General features: G+C 30.0%; 1 protein-coding gene across 1 annotated transcript in view; it reads right to left on the reverse strand.

Moving 5' to 3' along the window:
- Window positions 1–356: 356 nt before the first annotated feature.
- The window catches only part of LOC107456361 (protein phosphatase 1-binding protein bifocal), a 94,086-nt gene continuing 74,193 nt past the window's right edge, over window positions 357–20,249 (reverse strand). The window contains exons 3-4 of the mRNA XM_016074224.4: window positions 3,809–4,091; window positions 357–601 (exon numbers count right to left, since the gene is read on the reverse strand). Coding sequence (XP_015929710.2) covers window positions 3,838–4,091 — 254 coding nt within the window. The 3' untranslated portion in view covers window positions 357–601; window positions 3,809–3,837. The remainder of the gene's footprint in view (window positions 602–3,808; window positions 4,092–20,249) is intronic.

Consider the following 20,249-nt stretch of genomic DNA (forward strand, 5'->3'; position numbering starts at 1 on the left):
TATTAAGTTAATTACTTTAATTTAGTAATTATTATTAATTAGCAATGTGTTTTAACTATTTAAAATCATTATAAATTACTATTCAAAATTAATAAAAATATTGCTATCCGTTTAAATTTGTAGTTATAGTGCAAAATAGTTTTTGTATTTCTTTGAATATGAAAAACATTGAATATACATCTCCTTGTGACTAAAATTTTTAGATATTTTGCAATTATTAACTTCAAATTTATATTATTTTGTAAAATCTATTTGATTTTTTTCTTTTTCATCATTTTTATCGTCATTTACGGTTTTTTATCATTTACGATTTACTAGTGTGATTGGAAATAACAGCAAGAAAAGAAAAAGAAGAATTTTGAGAACATAAAAAATTATATTTAATAGACAAACTAAGAGAACAACATCTTCAATGTACAAACAGTCATGATTTCTGGATGAAAACTGCTACATGGTGAAATATTCACTTGAACCGTAACCGGTGTCAGACACACAATGGAATGATGAAGTCACTGCCTCGTATACAGTCAGTAGCGGAACAATCTTTTTTAAGACCCGAACCAAGTCCAGGAAATTCCGGGTTTTTGATGAGAATCCATTCCTAAAAAGAAAAAGAATTTATATTAGAAGCTTATTTTAATCCTAAATGACGTAATGATTAAATAGTTTCATACATGAGGTGAATAGGTAGACCGGCGTTCATTCACATTTTTTAAATGGTTATGGAGTTAAAATGTCTACCGTCGCGTAATTTGTTGACCATTCAAAAAACTTCGAGTGTATTATTTTTTTTCCTTTTAATTAATCACAAAATATTTCAAACCTAAATCATATACAGCCCATGCTCAATATCACGAACTCTAAAGAAGACACTGAAAGTTTTGGGATATCGAATATTTTAATGTAATATCGAATACTTTTTAATAATTCAATCAAAATCATAACTTTCGTGACATTTTAAAACCTGTATAACATGCATTTAAAAAGTAAAGCAAAAATAAGGCCCCACAATTTAATGACCAATGGCTTGATTGTTGCAATGGGGTCAGTATCACGCGCTGGCCGCACTTACTTCTCAGACAAGTTGGTACCCATTGACCTGATCTGAAGCTGGGTGAGCTTCAATTCGCTACTTGAACCAGGTTCGAATCTCAACGATGGCTGGTCGATACGAATTCTGAACCCGGCTCGCACCGACCACGATGATGACGTAAAATATCTTCAGTGGTAGACGGATCATGGGTTAGAGTCCCCTTTCCGTCAGGCTAGCATTAGGAAGTTTTCGTGGTTTTCCTTTCCATATAGCGCAAATGCGGGTTAGTTCCATCAAAAAGTCTTCCACGAAAGCAAAATTTCTCCCAATACTTGATCTTGGAGTTCCCTTATCTTCTGGATTGGGTTCAAAATTACAAAGCTACGGAGTTGAACACTGGTAGTCGTAAACCCTAAAATTGGGTCAGCTGTTCAAAGACGGTTAAAGTGAAATAAAATCTTTCACAGTGAGCCTCGGTGGCTTAGGGGATAAAACATTTGCCTCCCAGGTTCTAATACCAGTGGTAACTGGATAATACGAATTCTGCACCCGGCTCACACCGATCACATTTGTTGGGTCACAAAGTCCTCCGAGTTCCCAAAACGAATCAATACCTCTGGGGGAGCCGTGGTGGCTCAAGTAATAGAGCGTTTGCCCAATGAGATGAACCGAGTTCGAATCCCACCGATAGCCTGTTGATAAGAATTTCACCCCCAGCTCACACCGACCACAGTGCTGACGTAAAATATCCTCAGTGGTAGACGAGTGATGGATTAGAATCCCCTTACCGTCTAACTATGGAAAGTTTTCGTTGTTTTCCACTCCGTGTAACGCAAATGCGGGTTAGTTACATCAAAAAGTTCACCGCGAAGGCTAGTTTGTCCCAATACTTGATCCATGAGTTCCCTTCTCCTGAATTGTGTTCAAAATTCAAGGCTACGGAGTTGAACATTGATAGTCATAAGCCCAGAATTTGGTTGGCTGTTCAACGCTTGTTATAATATAAAATAAAAATCATTCATATTGACTGTCCAGCTTAACCAATGAGCCATCGCGGGTCATACCATGCAATTGCTTCAATCAATATCCATAACTTTGCTTATTTGTTCGATTTTACGTTTTTCTGAAATTCTTAAATTTCTTTATCTTTTTGTTCTGATAAATCTCCCGATTCTTTAACCTTTTTAAAATCATGGAAAGATGCAAGAAGCCTATCCCCAGGCCCGCAAGCACCGTGAATATACGTATTAAAGAGTTCCGAATTGAGATCATGTTCGTGCGATCTTGGGCCACTGGAGTCAGAAAGGTTGTTTTCATACGTGATACCGTTTGCCGGAAATCGCTTGATCACGTATTTGTGATCACGGTCTTGAACAAGTCAATCTCTTTTGTATTCATGATTCTCCAGTATCACCAGATACTACTTTTGTCAACATTCTTTTTCATAATATTTTGTGAGATATTTCAGCATTTTATAGACCGAAAACCATCGAAACTTCCTCAGAAAATCTTAAAACTTTTTCTTAGAAAACTAAAAATAATGCGATTAACGCAACTTTACTTTGGGGTCCAATCAGAGGTATCTCTAAATTACAAATAGCATTGTAGTGCTTTCCCTTCATTTAACTAAAAGCAAAAACATATTCTCGTATTATTTTACTCATTCCATTTTACTTTGTTGATTACATAATTAATAGGATGGTTGCGTTTGTTTTCCCTTAAGTGGCTCTAAGTTTCAAACAGATAAAAACGAATTGTTTTCTAGCTGTAACAGATGATTCATGTATTTATTTTTCGACATCAAGATTGATGAAAAACAAAGATAAGAATGTCGCGAAAGGAATTATTATTTTTAAGGCTTCAGTGACCAAACCTCTGTATTCACTTTGACGAGTAAGCCTTAATCTGAAGCATGAGATTTGTAAATTAATAATGAATAATAGTTCTTATATTTTTCCTTTGAAACATTTCTCGTTATTTTATGTAAACAGATTAGGGCAGAAGATTCATGAAGTATTCTTTTTTAAACACCTTTTTAGGGGGTCGCAGGACCAAAAAAGTTGAGAAATACCGGATTAACAGTACGATGAAAGTTTGTTACGAATTCGAAAACTGCTGCCAATTTTTATAGTCGTTGAGGAAACTAGTTTTTAAAAATATTAATTTTTAGCAACATTTGTTTTTTAATGTTTATAACCTTAATAGAAATTTGTTCAAAGATATTTTTAATCTTAGTTTTTAAATTTCATAAAAAAATATTATTTTTCCAATAAATTAATAATTCAAAAATATTTATTTAAGTAACACCGATTTGTTTGACAGCTATGCTTATAAGTGTGTGACGAAATTGCTTAATTTAAAAAGAAAAAAAAATTATTTCTTTGATAATTATTTTAGTGCTATATTTTGTAAAATCTTTCTCAGAGACAGCACAAATTTGACCATTATCACCATTATCTTTGAATTGAACAGTTTTTGCATGGTTGCAATATTGAAAGCCTTATTAGTTTGTACACAGTACGGTCATTATCTTTGAATGGGGCACTTTCTAAATCGTTGCAATATTAAAAGCTCAATGAATTTGAACAGTATACTACGGCCATTATATCCGAATGGGAAACTTTTTTTTAACATTCTTCTTGCAATACTAAAAGCCCACTTAATTTGCAATATATGGTTTGAAAAATATCTAAATCGCTGCTATATTAAAAGAAAAGTCAATTTGTAGAGTTTACTATATTGTGATATTAAAAGTCAGTAATGCTTGATGCTTACCGTTCACGTTAGTCGGCGGGGGCCAATTGTCAGAAAAGCAGATCCGACGTTCCTGCGGAAAGGGACCAAGAGGAGATGATATCAGGATCTGCTGGTTTCAGCATTTCCGGATCTTCTTCCGTTCTGATATTCGTATTCTCTTCTTCTTCTTCCGCTTCTTTTTTATTCTCTTCTTCCTTTTCTGGAAGAATAGGAGCAGGTGGTTGCCGGAACATGCCAGGTTCGAAATTGTCCATGGTTCTCAAGACACTGGGAGTGTAGGTGGACAACCCACTTCCAGGACCTAGAAAGGAAAAAGAATATAGCTATTAGCTACATATTTGCAATAAAGAAAGCATAAAATAACTATAAAAATGTTGCCCAAGGTTCATAAACATGAAGCTACTATTTGCCAAAATAGTTTCATTGCAGTGGTACGAGTATTGCCATTTTTATTGTATCAGGAAATGGTGGATAAGTACGGACATCAACAATTGATTTCAACAGTTCTCGGGATAGTAATTACTTTATAAAAATATGCGAACCAAAGATAAGTTAGAATAGTCATAAAAGCGGTTAAGAGTGTAACTGTTGCGGTGACAAAAGCTGTTTGTTCTCCAGAAAAGAGAAAAACCTGGTTGTAAAATCGTTTTTAATCTAGATCGATTTCTGGAGAAATACATGAAACCTGGGGAACTAACACTCATAAAAAGTTATATCGTATTTATTTGATGGAAAATAACCGTTTATCTGAATTTGCAAGCACTGATATATAGTCCTAGCTTAAAGGAGCTAGAAATGAAATGGTTTTACTACCAGTTTTAAGCACAGACTTTTAGTCCTAACGAAAAGAAATGCTAGAAATAAAATGGTTTCGCAACCAGTTTCAATCAAGAATATTTTGTCATAGAGAAAACAAGCTGGAAATGAAATGGTTTTGCGACCAGTTTTAAGCACGGACATTTAATCCTACCGAAGAGAAGCTAAAAATTAAATGGTTTTGCTACCAGTTTTAAGCACAGACTGTTAGTCCTAATGAAAAAAAATGCTAGAAATGAAATGGTTTCGCAACCAATTTCAATCAAGGATATTTTGTCCTTGAGAAAACAAGCTAAAAATGAAATGATTTTACTACCAGTTTTAAGCACGGACATTTAGTCCTACCGAAAAGAAGCTAGAAATTAAATGGCTTTACTACCAGTTATAAGCCCGAACATTTAGTCCTAACGAGAACAAGAATTGAAACGTTTTTATCCCTAGAATGATCAAAATTTTATAATTTTTAAATTCACTTTAATTTTAGGATTTAAGTTTTCAGTTTTTACATCGAGTTATATTTTCTGTGAATGATAAAGACGTTAAATTGCTCCAATTCACTAAATTTACCAACCATTTTTCGATTCTTTCAAATTTTTATTGTAAAGCGGATAATTCATTGAAAAAATTACTTGACACAATTTTTTTTAAAAAGATTTTTCGATGACAAAAGAAATAAAAGTTAAAATTTAGCACTCATGCCTCTATTTTACATTTAAAGAGAAATGCTGCTTTTAACAAATTTTAAAATATGTATTTTAGTATTAAAAATATTTTTAAATACAAATCTTAAAATTTTTTAATAAAACGTCGTTGTAAATAACTCGAATTTCAATCATTGAAAAGACAATTCAATAGCATTTTTGTATTAAAGTTTCATTATTTCCACATTTTTTTAAATTTAATTGTAAGAACAGAATTTATTGAACCGGGAAAGGATTTTAAACACAATGAAAAACCGGTTGAAATACGTAATTGTAAAATAAAGGAATTAAAATAACAAAACGAAAAATATTTTCGGCATTCGTCGTTTTGTTCAATTCATTTTGAATGGATCACATAGTGTTTCTTTTTTATTGCTTTAATTCGAGCAATTCTACTTCGCAAATGGAACAACTTTTTTTTGTTTGGTTAAGTATCATTATTGTGCAAAGACTTTTAAAATATTTTTTTTCCTTGCTTAAATACTTAAACCATGTTGAAATGAAAAAAAGCAATAAAAAAAGTAAATGAAACCTACACAAATAATAATTTCTAACAAGTAAATAAGTGTTATTATTTTGCAGTTCGATGATTCAGAAAATTTCACTTTTCTTCTTTTCATTAGCTAAAGTATATAACTAGAAAAATAATAATTGCCACAAAACATTTTGAAATTTTTTGATTATTTTATTACCATATTACAAAAAGAATTCATTATACATTTTCAAGGATCATTAAAATATATATTGCAACAAAAAAAACATGTTGGAAATTTTGATTATTTTTTGACTACACTATAAAAAGATTTCGTTAGATAATTTCAAGGCGAAATAATAACTAGGAAAATATTTATTGTAATTTAATGATCATGTTTAAAGAGTTCACTTGACATTAAATAATTATTGCAAAAAATTATTACACAAAATTAAGTCAAATAATTATTGCACAAAAAACATTTTATAACTTGTTGATCATGAAATAAAAATAATTCATTATACATTTTCCTGGTCAATAGTAGCTAAAAAAATAATTATTGCTACAATAAACATATTGACATTTTTTTTTTATTATTTTACGGCCATGTTATAAAAAGGGGTCATTAGACATTTTGAAGGAGCCTAGCTTGGAAAATATTTATTGCAAGAAACTAGTATTTGTTCGATCATGTTATTAAAACAGTTCAAGAGAAATTTTTAAGGACAATAATAATTTGACTGTGAAAACACAACTCGAAGCATTCTATTAAAAGTAAAATAGTGGTAAGATAATTATGACAGTTATTGTTTGTTTTTGGGTGAAATGAGGAGGATGCTACTGCATCTTAATTTGAATAATAATAATATTAAGTTTTAAAACTGATAACTGTAGATATTTTTAAATTACAGGGAAACTTCAAAACTGAATCTTGTCAGTTTTATATAGCTCGGCTACCACTTTTTAATTTTTTGTAAAACGCTACAACCAGTGTATTAACGAATGTATTTTTTAAAAAATGTTCATAAAGCAAAACAGGAACGAAAAATCATAAGTATTATAATTTTGTTTGTGCTGTGATAAAGACCTACTTGTGCTATGACCAAGGTCGTAGTGTCAGCTGGTCGAGTAAGTCGCAAATCACCGAATTTTCATTTAACCCAGGGAACTTTTAGTAAATGTTTGTAAACAAGTACAGTAAAAGTTTTTTACAGTTGAATAGTAGTTTACCATTTTCGTCGAAGGAATTAACGGTTAAAACGAGTCGTAGTAAGGAACTGCTGATTCAAAGTACTGAATTGACTGCAATTAAAGGGTCATTTTATTTAATTTATAACCGTCGTAGAACAGCCGACCCAAAGTCCAAATCAGTAGCCCTGTAATTTTGAACCCACTCCAAGCCTTGTAATTTTGACAAGGGAACTCCAGGATCAAGTATTGGGAAAAACTTTGCCTTCGTGTTGAACTTTTTGATGGAACTAACCTGTATTGGCGTTACACGGAGTGGAAAACCACGAAAATCTCCCACGGTTAATCTGTCAGCAAAGAAACGCATCATCAGTCTACCACTAAGGACATTTTACGCCAGCAGAGTGGGCGGTGCGAGGCGGTTGCTGATTCGTATCGTCCAGCCGCCGTTGGAATTCGAACCCACTCCACCTCATTGGGACACAAATGCTCTATCCCAGTGTTTGGCAAAGTGTGGTACGCGTACTCCCAGGGGTACGGGAACAGTTTAGCTGGGGTACGCGTTCTTATGCGAACAAATATCTTGCGACAAACGAAAATTTCTTTTAAAAACAAAGCTAGCCATGAAAATTTACGATTACCTATTTTTCTATTGGCTATTTTTTGCAGAGTTAACAGTTAATAANAGATAGATAGATAGATAGATAGATAGATAGATAGATAGATAGATAGATAGATATCACGGACCACCACAGCTCCTAAAGGGTGGTGAAACTTCAAACCTTGCACAAATTGTTACGATGTTTTGTCTAATATTAAAATACTAGGGGGCTAAGCCACCTATTCGCTGCATCTTACCAATCCCGATTATTGCTTTCTTGGTATAAAACAGTTTTTTCCGCGAAAGTTGAAATTATTTCCTAAATATATATGTACTGAAGAAAATTCTGTTTGATTACGTCCTCTATTTTCTCCTCTAGTGGGAAGTCCTCTACTTCCCATGTCCAATTATTTCTCTTGTGATTTTATTAAAATCTATCAGTGAACATAAGTAACTTTTTAAAATTGCATTTATAAATTGAAAATATATTTTAATAACAAATTTGGTGAGTTCGCAACCGTAATTTAGAATTTTCGCTTACCAGACTGACGGATATATGAAATACATAGATTAACATATTAAAGACGTTATTACATATGTTATATTAAATACGTTATTATGCATGTATTAAATACGTTAAGTTTTAAATCATTTAACGAATATCTTAAACTGTAAGTTTACAATGGTATTTTAATGTAATTTACTGAAAAGATAATATTTGAGAAAAGGTTAATAAAATTAGGCACCAATTTAAATAACTTTATTTTAAAACGTGGTGTAAAATGACGCTATAATAATAAATAAATAAAAAACGCAATTATCTTAGTTTTAAAATCTTAATTTAGAAAACAATAAAAATCAAAACAGAAAAATAGCAGTACATTTAAATACCAAAATACGATATCCTAAGTAATGAATTCAGACACAAAAACGCACTTTCTCTGAATAAATCTACCTTTATTTCCGACGAATTCAGATTTCTGAGCCCCCAAAATATAGGGGATAGTCGATATTTAGGAAATGTAGTCCCAATAGTTTGGTCTGAAGAGCTGTCCAAAGTTTAGACCCCTTAATGTTAGTTTTACTTTTAGCGTATTTCGCCATACCTCAAACACTTTTTAAGCAAATTGACAATTTTTTGTTCAGTTTATTCAAAGATAATTTCATGCAAAAAATAACTTTCCTTAAATATTTATAGTTTTTAATTTATTTTATTTAATAATCGCCGAAAATTTTTTGAATTGTAAGATTTATAAATTTTTTACATCAAAAATGGTGTAAAGATTTCTATAGAACGAAATTTTGCATGGTAGAATGGAAAATTTTGGGTGAAACAGATCGAATAGTTCTTGAAAAATAAAATATTAAATATATTACGAATTTTTTTAAAAAATTTGAAAAATAAGTACACCGAGGTTAAAAAAATAAATAAATAAATACTCGCCAAACAGGCGAATTTGATTTCTTTCTATCACACTTTCTCAAACCTTGAAGTGAGGCTTGAAAAGTCCAAAAGAAGAATAATTTATGAAAGAGAGAACTGGTTTTATGGAATGAAGATCTTGCAGAAGGGATAGCGAAGAGTAGAATAGGGGGAGGGATGAAAAATAAACTGAAGTCGCCGCCTAGTAGTAAGCAGTAGGAAAAAAATAATGATCAAAAAGCTGTTCTTCGTCTGAGTTTGTGTACAAGGATGTTGACCTCATAAATGCAACCACACAGGCAAAGGTAGAAAAAAAAATTTTTTTTTTAGAACCTTTATTTTTTTTGTCAATTTTTTTATTCATTTCTGCTATCTTACCTGAGAGAGAGAGTGTTTTTTATTTATTTATTTTTCTTTTGATTCAATGAACAAGAGCGATTTAAGATAGGGTGGGCGTTAGTTAGGACGGCGGAAATGTCCAAGGAAAGCGGATATGACTGCAAACATGACTATTTCTCCACTAGTTCTTCCCAAGTCTAAGTCATATATCCTTGAAAATATATTTGAGATTAAGTAGTATGACGAACGATGCGAGTAGAAATTTTAGGTACAACTTTAGTCCATCAATGCCCGATAACAAATATCGCCATGTTGAAAATAGTTAAATGCGGACTTAAATTTTAGAAAGCCTCCACACGCTTTTTCGTAGGTAGTCTGATTAGACCACTGTGAAGGAAAACCATTTAGTGAAAGAACCAACTAAAATCTATGAAAATTTAGAAAGTGGTAGTAAATATATGTCTAAAAATTTGTTTAATTTATGAATATAATTGGTTTGTTTTATTTACTTGTCAACCACTACAGATTCAATTCTCAGATATATATGATAAATTTCTCTCAAGTACTTTTGAATTATAATTTGGTTTCATGCTCACAAGTGGCTCGCTTCATATTATTAATTTTACGAATTTATTAATTTATTATTAATTTAATTACGAGACGAATTTATTAATTTTACATTCAGCATTACGTTAGTTTATCTGAACATGTATAAGTCTGTTCAAATTGTTTATATGTAACTGTTTTTGCAAAATTATTTTACTTTTATTTTATTTAAACTTTAATATATTAACTTTTCTACACCAAAAAAAAATAATTTTTTTTTTGAAACAATTGTTTTGAAATTTCGCAGTTGTTGAAGTATTATACGCTATTTTTCTTATTTTTTTGAAAAAAGTGTTTTTTTTTCCTACTATTTTGAGTATGAAGGAAAATGATAGAAATTGAAAAACAATGATCTCAAAGTAGATCACAGGCTCATTAAATACTGCTTATTCAATTTGTTAGAGCCAGTTGTAAAAATAAAATGACACAATTGAATAATTTATTTTTTTTTACCTTGATGATTTTGGGAAGTTGACGAGGCAACTTAAGTTAATGTGTATTTGATTAATACGAGGTAATTCGAATTTACGACGTTTTTAGCTTCCTACAAATGAAGCTACAAATACAAATTAAGTTAATGTGTATTTGATTAATTCGAGGTAATTCAAATTTATGGCGTTTTTAGCTTCGTACAAATGAAGCTTAACGGGAAGATGTATTCTACTGTTTACTACACGGGTTCAAACACCCGTGTCGTGACAATAGAAGAAATCTAACCCCATCTTGATGTCATATTCCATTCAATCGATGACAGTGCTAATCAAATGGATGGCAGATGGTACCTTAATTAGGTGTCAAACAATATGACATTTTATACTCGTTCACGTGTTAACAATATCTTGGGTGCGATAAGGAATTTCCGCAGGTCAAGTTCTCGAAGCCAATGGGGCACATTCGCATTTAAGTACACGAACAACAATGTTAATTCATCAGAGTTTATCAGAAGCAACTGAAGTGCAGTTGCATATAATCATGACCACCTATTTTTTTAATGCTAAACTGGATTGACATTTCATCAATTCAAATAATTTGGACAGATTTGTTGGCCGCTCTTTCAGGGGCACAATATTAGATGGGCCAACAATGCTCCCACAGGAAGGACAAATAGTATTGAGAATGAAAGAACATCCATGCCTTGTCTGGGATTCGAACCTTAATGATGCAAGGATAGATCCCTGACCCCTACCCAGTCCGGTCGACACATGACCACCTTATCAAAGAGGAGGATAGCAAAATTACATTTGTGATGATTTTTTTAACCCCATCGGGACGGGTGACTCATAAAAGCATTCGAATAAAATCAGAATCAAGATGGTAAAAAATAAAAAGCAATAGCTTAAATAAGGGCACAGGAACTCCAACCTGCAAAGTTCGTTTCCTGAAACTAGTGAATAAATGATTACACTTTAGTGACTAGGGACTAGTAGTTGTAGTCGCTACATATAAAAAAAATAGTTGTAGTTAACTACATTTGTAATAAACTAGTTGTAGTTATTTAGAAAATAATATAATTTTTCTAACCGCAGAATAAATCTAATGGCTTCTCATAATTTATTGTTCTTGCCATTCGGCAACATTGACTAACCACCATATAATTTAATCTCCAACCTTAACAATGATGAAATCAAGCCTGTCCTGTAAGTGCAGTTGGTCCGGCTTGAGTCAGGTGTTGATTTCTTCAGGCTATTTCCTTTCTTTCGGTTTGAACTTAAACGTTTATTAATAAAGTCAATCTTTCACAATCGGTTTTTCTTTATACGCCTTTGTTCGTTTTGCCGAATTTATTAAACGTTTAAGAGTAGAGTATATTTTGCTTCCAGGGACTTAATGAAAGTTAGGGTCTTTTTCTGTATTTCCTTACTCAACAGAAAATAACAATTATTTCAATTATATTTCAGTTTGCATTTGCAATAGAATATACACCTGAAATTTCAGTTTGTTAAAATAATAAATACTTTATCTAAGTTGTTTATAAATAATTTTTGTAAGTTGATTTTTACCCATAATAAGATTTTTTACAATACAAAGTAAAAAGAATTTTTAAAGATAGGTATGTTTTCAAACTGAATCGAAATGGATTTGAATGATTCTTATAACGGAAATTACACTAAGATAAAAATATTTAGAAAAAATTTAAAAACTAACAAATGTATGCTATTTAACTATGTTTTAAAAACTACTGATTACAAAATAGTTTTGGCATAATTTTGTCAGGAAGAGCTAAAAGATAATTACTGAACGCTATATATCTCAAGTTCTGATAAGTAGACAGTGTTGTATTTTATGGAAAGACTCTGCCGAAAAAATTAAATACCCACCATCAGTTAATTTGTAAAAATTAAATGAACAGGAAGAGCCTATTTAGAATTAATTCACCCCTTCAACAGTTGAGTTTAGTTAAGTGAGGAAGAGCCTCTTAAAGCACAGTATTTATTTTACAACTTGTTTCTTATACATACTTTAAAAGAGAAGTAGCTGAAATAAGACACTTGAACTAACGTAACACATTTTCATTAATTTATCAATAAATTTATTATCCGAAACAGATTTTAACACTGCCAGAAAACCAATTACAAAATATTAATCTGCGTGGTAACATCAAGGGAAAAAAGCATATTTATTTAAAGTTAACAGTTTTTAACAAGCCCCCTAGTATTTTAATATTAGACAAAACGTTGCAACAACTTGTGCAAGGTTTGGGTCTTCTCCACCCCTTAGGAGACGTGGTGTGGGGTAGAGCGTTGGTCTCCCAATGAGGTGACAAAAGTTCGAACACATTTTCAGAAATTTTAAACATAGCTAATGCTTGCACCCATCAATATAAAATAATTACTAAAACAAGCCTTTAAACTGCAATAAAATCAACAACAAAATATCTGTCTACGTAGCAACAACAACAAAATCACAGTTTTATTAATGATTTTTATTTCATTTTAATTAATATTAGAAGTTTTGAACTTAGTTAATTTTTACATATCAATATAAATTTATTATGTTTAATTTATTCACTGCTGTAATATCATATCCTAGTTTGTGTAGCAACAGGGTGAGAAAATCAGAGCAATCAGCGTCTGCCTGTTATAGATATTACATAGGATTTGTGTAACAGAGAATTAATAGACCATTGTAATCCAAATGACAACGCCTTGATTTTCCTTAGTTGCATTGTATTATTTTGATTTATTGAATTCACTTCATTTGACATATTAACAAACACGAATTTGACAGATGAATTGTGTGTCAACTATAATTGAAAAATGGGATTATATATATATATATATATATATATATATATACAAGGTCTGGCTATTANTATATATATTAAACTGAGTGGTTCAAAATATTCACCTTACTAATTAGTTTTAAAAGCATAATTATCAATTATATTTTTCAGTAATTACTAAATAGTTTCAGTAATTAATTTATTAATAAATTCAGTAATTTCTTAATTAAATCATAAATGTGATAACACTTTTTTAATTAATTTATTTATGGTTTGCGTCTTATTAAGAAGATGAAACCGTTCCTTACTAACTTTTCCAGATAAGTATTTATCAGTTTTCTTTCATTTCTACTTGGTAACAGTACAGTACACAAAAACATGCTTTTGCCAACATGGAAATTGTGGTATTCTTCTAAAAAAAAAAAAAAAAAAAAAAAAAAANAGAGCGAGACTCCGTCTCAAAAAAAAAAAAAAAAAAAAAACATGCTCTTTTTAGCAATTTAAAAATGTGATTTAGCATTATATTTTCCTGGAATTTTACTTGCCCTTTTAGTTTTTGCGTACTGTTCGACGTACCGACATGAAATAGTTCTCGCTTTCTGATTTACTTTTATCATAACTTAATTATGAGGGAAGCAGGAAAAAAAAAAATTCTCAAATAAAAGTGAATCATACGTATACCGTTATAATTATGTGTTCTCGATTCACAGCTACGTTAATTAACCGGCATAAAAAACATTCTCCGCACTTGATTACATACAGCGACTACGTTGAAAAAAAAAGCAAACTAGGTCTAGTTTTTAATCAGAGCGATTCGAAACTCATCTCTCATTTAAAAAGGAAATGAAGAACACAATAATTGTGCTCAGTTCTGCAGATTAGTTGCTTCCTTTACAACAGAGGGATTCTTGTACGCTGTAGGTGTGAACACTAATCGGTTGAATGAAATTAGGGAAAGCTTGTTTTATCATCGCCTGACGATTCATCTTACTTCACTTCACTTCGAGTAATGATGTATAACATCTTCCTGCAAACGATTATATTGATATTTAGAAAAGAAAGTGAAAAAGAATGCATTATGTTGTCATTAATTTACCCTGTGTTTTTAAGCAGTAAATTTGTTTTTTAATTAAATTTCAAAAATCATAATTTATTATTAATGCTTGAGTTGTTTATGTATTTCAATTGAACTTGTATAGCATAATTAAATGCAATAATGAATATTCATTTCGAGAATAATGGCAACATCTTTCTGCAAACGATTGCATAATTGTATAATCAGAATGAATTCAATCGGAATGGATTAATTTTCATAGATTAATCGTGAGTTTTTAAAGCAAGTAATTACAATTCGAACATCATAATTTATTATCAAAATTTGAGTTGTTTATGTATTTTAATTGAACTTCATTCATTTCAACATGAATTCGTATGCAGTATAATTTTACTGGTGACGATCAACTAAACTGTATCGGAAGTTATTTATGACTCCACCTGCTTGAAATGTAGCAACTAATTTGAGACGGAGGAAATCTTTAAATAAAGCTAATATTTATTTTCGGAAGAAGCGACTTAAAAGCTTATTACTGGAAAATCTTAGACAAAAGTGATCGAATTCATACCTCATCAAAATGTGTTTAAAGTAAATAAGAATCGCACTGACACAGTTCCTGGAAGCTTAAGCGGCATTTGAATACCATCTTTTGTTTTCCCGAAACTGTGTTCTACAGTCAGATGGTATCATTGTATTCTTTGACCCAGAAAAAAAAATTGAAGTTGTTGAAGAAATAATCCTGCAGGTTCAAATACGTTCACAAGTTACGTTCAGTTGGAAATGGTATTTAATTTGCAGAGTTGACTATATTACTGCTTTTTTCTTCACGATTAAAATTATAGTTTTACAAATAAAGTTCAGTTGGAATGAAAATTTAATTTGCACAGTTGATTATTTTATTAATTTTTCTTCACGATAAATTGAGTTATTGTTTTATAAATATTGTACAGTAGAAGATGGAATTATATTCAATATGCAGAGCTGACTAACTAATTTTTTTAAAAGATCGATAGGTGGAGTGTTAGGAAGAATATACATTCGGAAATAATTTATATTTTAGTTTCATGGTTAAGTATTTTGTGGTGAAATCGAGCAGCTATAATTTTTTCAACCTTATGGATAGTTATAGAAAAAAAATTATATTCATTTAAATACAAACCTGCCAGCACTTTTTTTTTATTAAAGCACTTTTCCCATTACTGAAAAATGAGAGTCAGGCGGGTAAACGATTAAATATAATCTTTGAATAATAATTTTTTTCTACATAAAATATAGCATTTTTTTTTGGTAACAATTATTGATCTACTATCGTTTCTTTAAGATAAGGGATAAAAACGTGAGTTTAAAAGATACATTCATAAATAATTAAAAATACAATTTTTTACATTTTAAACTTAACTTCATTTCCTTACACGTCTTCGTTTAGAGTAATGCAAAATGTTATTTTACAAAACTTTATTTAATGTTTTAGCTAAAACAGACATTGGCGCAAAAGAAAGCCTGCTTACTGCACACAGTAACGAAAGTATACGACGGAACTAGGTGATATATCTGATGTATACATTTATGAATAAATGCTGTACAGTTTTTTATAATAAAAGAAAAAACAATATTAATAACCCTTTAAATATATCTAGCGCAAATATAATTTTAAAAATAATTAACTTATTAAGTTTAAATAATCATTTAACCTAAATATATTTTGTAATAATCTAATAAAAAACGTTTCTATAATTTTGTTAAAAAAATGCAACAACAGTTTGATTCCAGAAATGATTTATATCTCAAGATATATAATTTTATATAATAAATGGATATAGGTTGATAGGAGTATTTATTTTTTCCAATTGTAAGTGAGAAAAATCCCTAAGAGTAAAATTCCAGTCTTTAAAAATTTTTAAAGGAGTTATTTTCGAAAAATGGAGCATTGGCCTTTAAACGGTTAAACTATTCATCACTAGTTACTCATTCTCGGGTTTAAAAAATATCATATTGTACAAATGTTGTAACTGTTAAAAAAAATTTTGGTTGTCATGGATATTTTTCCTCGTCCCGAAAACTAATTTGAATGATACGATTTTGATCTAACATCGTTGCAATGTTTTTTCTTCTGAGACAAAAAGGGTTTTTTTCACATAGGTATTTTACATATTTAGACCATATTTGTTGGCTGAGCCTTAATAGTTGAAGAACCGTTAATGATTGATTAGAATATTTTTTAAATTACATAAGCATGGAAAATATTAGCATTCTCAAGTAGCTAAATAAGTATACCTGTTTTTGGATTTTTCCTTTATTGTTTTCGTCGAAGTTGCTCAAATTTAAGGATGCAAACTAGGTCACTCATGGAACGTGAAGGCCAGCTAGATTCTTAAATGCGTAATTTATACATTCTTTATTTAAATAAAAAATGATTTATATACCATTCTTAAAAATATATTTGAACAAAAAGTCATAAAGTATTAAAAAAACTTTTAAATCACCCCTAATTTTGTGTATTTAATTCTTTCTTTAAAACATATAACTTTTTTTTTATCTTTTTAAAATTTTTTGGACGTTTGTAGGTTCTACGTATCTCCAATAATGCTGGTGATTGATGTTACTATTTTTTAAAAAAACAAAATCACATTTCAAATACAGTTCTGTAGTTAGTTATTTCATTTATTTAGTGTTTATTATTAATTAGGTATTCTGTGGTTAGTTATTTCAAAAACATTAGTTATTCTTTACACTTAGGTTAAAATTCAAATTGCCTTGTTGACAATAATAATAAACATAAGAACTATGTTATCGATCACATGCTGTAGAATGCAGTTTAATGTTTTCAATCCATCTTATGAAGCGTTTTTATTATTAAAATAGTGCTTTTTAATTTGATAACAATCGAAACACACGCTTTGGCTTTAATAATAATGAAACATAATATTGAGATATTGAAAAATTTGTATAATGCAGTTTCATTATTTCAATACAATTTATAATGTGTGATTTTGTTTTTATTAAAATAATGCTTAATTTGATAACCATTTGAAACATAGGTTTAAGGCTTAATAAAAAATAAAAAAACATATGAAATTGTGATGTCAAAATAATTATCTATTGCGGTTTCATTATTTCAATACAACGTGTAACTTGTTGTTTATTTTTACTATAAGAACAGAAATTTTTTTTAATGTTACAACAATAGAAAAATATTTCAGGACCGAATTAAAATGCTTATAAATTATAATGTTAACCCGCATACATTATGCAGTTTAAATGATTCAATATAAATTGTAATGTGTGGTTTTGTTTTTATGATAAGAACGTGTTTCAATTCGGAAACGATTAAAAATATTTTAAGGCTTAGTAAAAAGCAATATATAAATAGTGCTATCGAAATGTAAAATATCCTTAGTGGTAGGCGGATCATGACTTAGAATCCCCTTTTCATCGGGCTAACCGTGAGAAGTTATCCTCTTCGTGTAACTCGAAGGCTTGTTGATCCCAGTGCTTGATCCAAGGGTTCCCTTGTCATCTGAGTTAGGTTACAAAGCTACTGAGCTGAGCAATGATAGTCGTTAACTCAGGATTGTGTCGGCTATTTAACACCTTGGTTATAAAATAAATTAATTATAGTTAATAATTTAGTTTGGTTTTCTCTTTTAAACACATCACACTTAGAGCCCTCTAAAACATGAACTAAACACATTCACTCTCGTATAACGTAATAAACTAAAGAAAGTTTTTTCTTTTTTAACATGAATTTCCGTAATGGAAGAAGTACTAGTCTCACTTATGTCTTGGAAAATATCACCTTTTTAAATGAAGATTTCAATGACTGTAATTAAAATTTAATTTAATTTACACTAATTAATTTAAGTAAAATAATTTAATTTAATTTACAATTGCGTTGCCATTGGTTCACCATCTCCCTTCCAGTGTTTTAAATAAAATAATGTTTTTCTAATTTGGTTAACTTCGAAACATATTTTTAAGGCTTGTAGAAAAATCGAAATAATTTAAATACATCACGTGCTGTATGACTTCAATGCATTTTATACAACTTGTAATAAGTGATTTTGATCTTATAAAATAAATATATTTTTTAATTTAGTTTTAGAATTCAATTTTGCGTTTTCACTTCCTTTGAAAGAAAAGATATTTATAATGAATTTTAGCCTTAGTGATAAAAATATTTTTTAAAAACAAAAACTGCCATATTCAAAGCTATTAAAATTAGCTATCAGCTCATACCAATCCAAACATTACTTAATTTTGAGCATTTCTATTTGTAGCTGTGCGATTAAAAACCCAAAATGTAGTAACTAATAAAATTCAAAACTTTATTAAACAAGGTTAAAATTAGCAACTTCTTCTAGCATATTTTTTGTAACATATTAAAAAAATGCTTAATATATTTTCATATATATATATTCATATTTCTTTCATATAACTATTTTTTATATGAATATATTCATATTTTTTCTAGCATATTTATTAAAAATTATTGCTCTGAGTAGTCAGTCCTTATGGTTTGACCTAGGTGTCTAAGGCCGAATTGGCACAAACGAGAGGACATGAGATAAATCCTTGAGATGACGTAAAAGAAGTGAAAGTGGGAAGATAATGAGAACATCGCTCAGTAAAGTCTAGGTTAATTCAAATTTCATTTATCCTTTTTTTATCTTTTTGTTTTTAATATGAATAATTTTAAATCTAAATTATAGTGGTAGATACAAATAAATACTTAAAAAGATTATATACAAATACAATTAAAATTATCCACATTTTTAGTCACCAAATGTATCCCTTATAAAATAACGGTTGTTACTTTCTTATTAAGCTTTCACATTAGAACTATTTGATAGCCCGGAAAGATGGCGCCGATTTTCGATAAACGGAGCTCTCTCAAAGGCCCACTATAAATATTCAAGTGGTAGCAAAGGACGCATCAAAACAGTTTGAAATTTTCCTGATTTCGCGGCCACTTCAATTTAAGTAATATTCCAGAGATGCCAACTGTTCCGGACACGCCAAACTAATTAATAAAACGGTGAATAAATACTAAGTAAATTTTCCAAATATTTGACTATTTTTGCTTGCTTTTTAAAGGGTATAGCATGAATAAAATACCATAAAGTGGTGAATTGTATAAGCCTGCGAATTATTTAGAAATAGTGGCGGATAAAAATCTACTAAATTGTATTTATTAAACCAAGAATCACAATTAATAAACTACCACTTTAAAATATATGTTTGCTGTCCGGAACAAGTTGGCATCTCTGATATTCTAACATGTATTGGATTTCAATGCGTGCAATAAGTTTCTAACTATTTGTGGTGATCAAAAAAATTTGATGATCGATGTTTTAAAAAAAGAAATATATTTTGTAGTTTAAATCTTGCTGCTACCTGAATAGTTTTAATAAAGTGGTAGCAAATTATATAGTAAAATTCGCTACGGAAGGATAGTTACGCCTACTTTTTGTTAGAGTAACCAGAAGACCAATACTGCATTTTATATAATACTTATAATTTTTTATATTTAGTGGTGAAAAAATTATAAAAATGAAAAATGTTAAACTAAAAGTAACTTAAATTTCGCTACCACTATAAAATATTATTTCACAAAGCGGAGCAAGTTGGTATCTTTGCGGATCTTGGGGAGCTACGCCCATTTAATATCGGCACAAACTTTCCGAGTGATCCCACTATTAAATGCATTTTTTTTTATAGAAATCAAGTATGCTCACTCATGTTAATTATATATATATATATATATATATATATGCATACCCTCCAACTGCTACGGAATTTCCGTAGTTTCAGAAATCTTCTTTTCAGACGGTAGCAAAATTAATGTCTTAATATTTAAAAAAAATTAATTTTAGCGTAACTTGTCCACTATTACTTATAAAAGTGCAGGCCATATGGCTAGATTCTTAAGTTCTGATAAAAGTTTTATGAGAGATCCATTTGCTTTAAAAATTTCTACTTTGGTTCGCTACCACTAGAAAGAATTATTTTCAAAATCTTCATAAGTTGGAGGGTATG

This window comes from Parasteatoda tepidariorum, chromosome 6, assembly GCF_043381705.1.
Source record: "Parasteatoda tepidariorum isolate YZ-2023 chromosome 6, CAS_Ptep_4.0, whole genome shotgun sequence".
Taxonomy (NCBI): domain Eukaryota; kingdom Metazoa; phylum Arthropoda; class Arachnida; order Araneae; family Theridiidae; genus Parasteatoda; species Parasteatoda tepidariorum.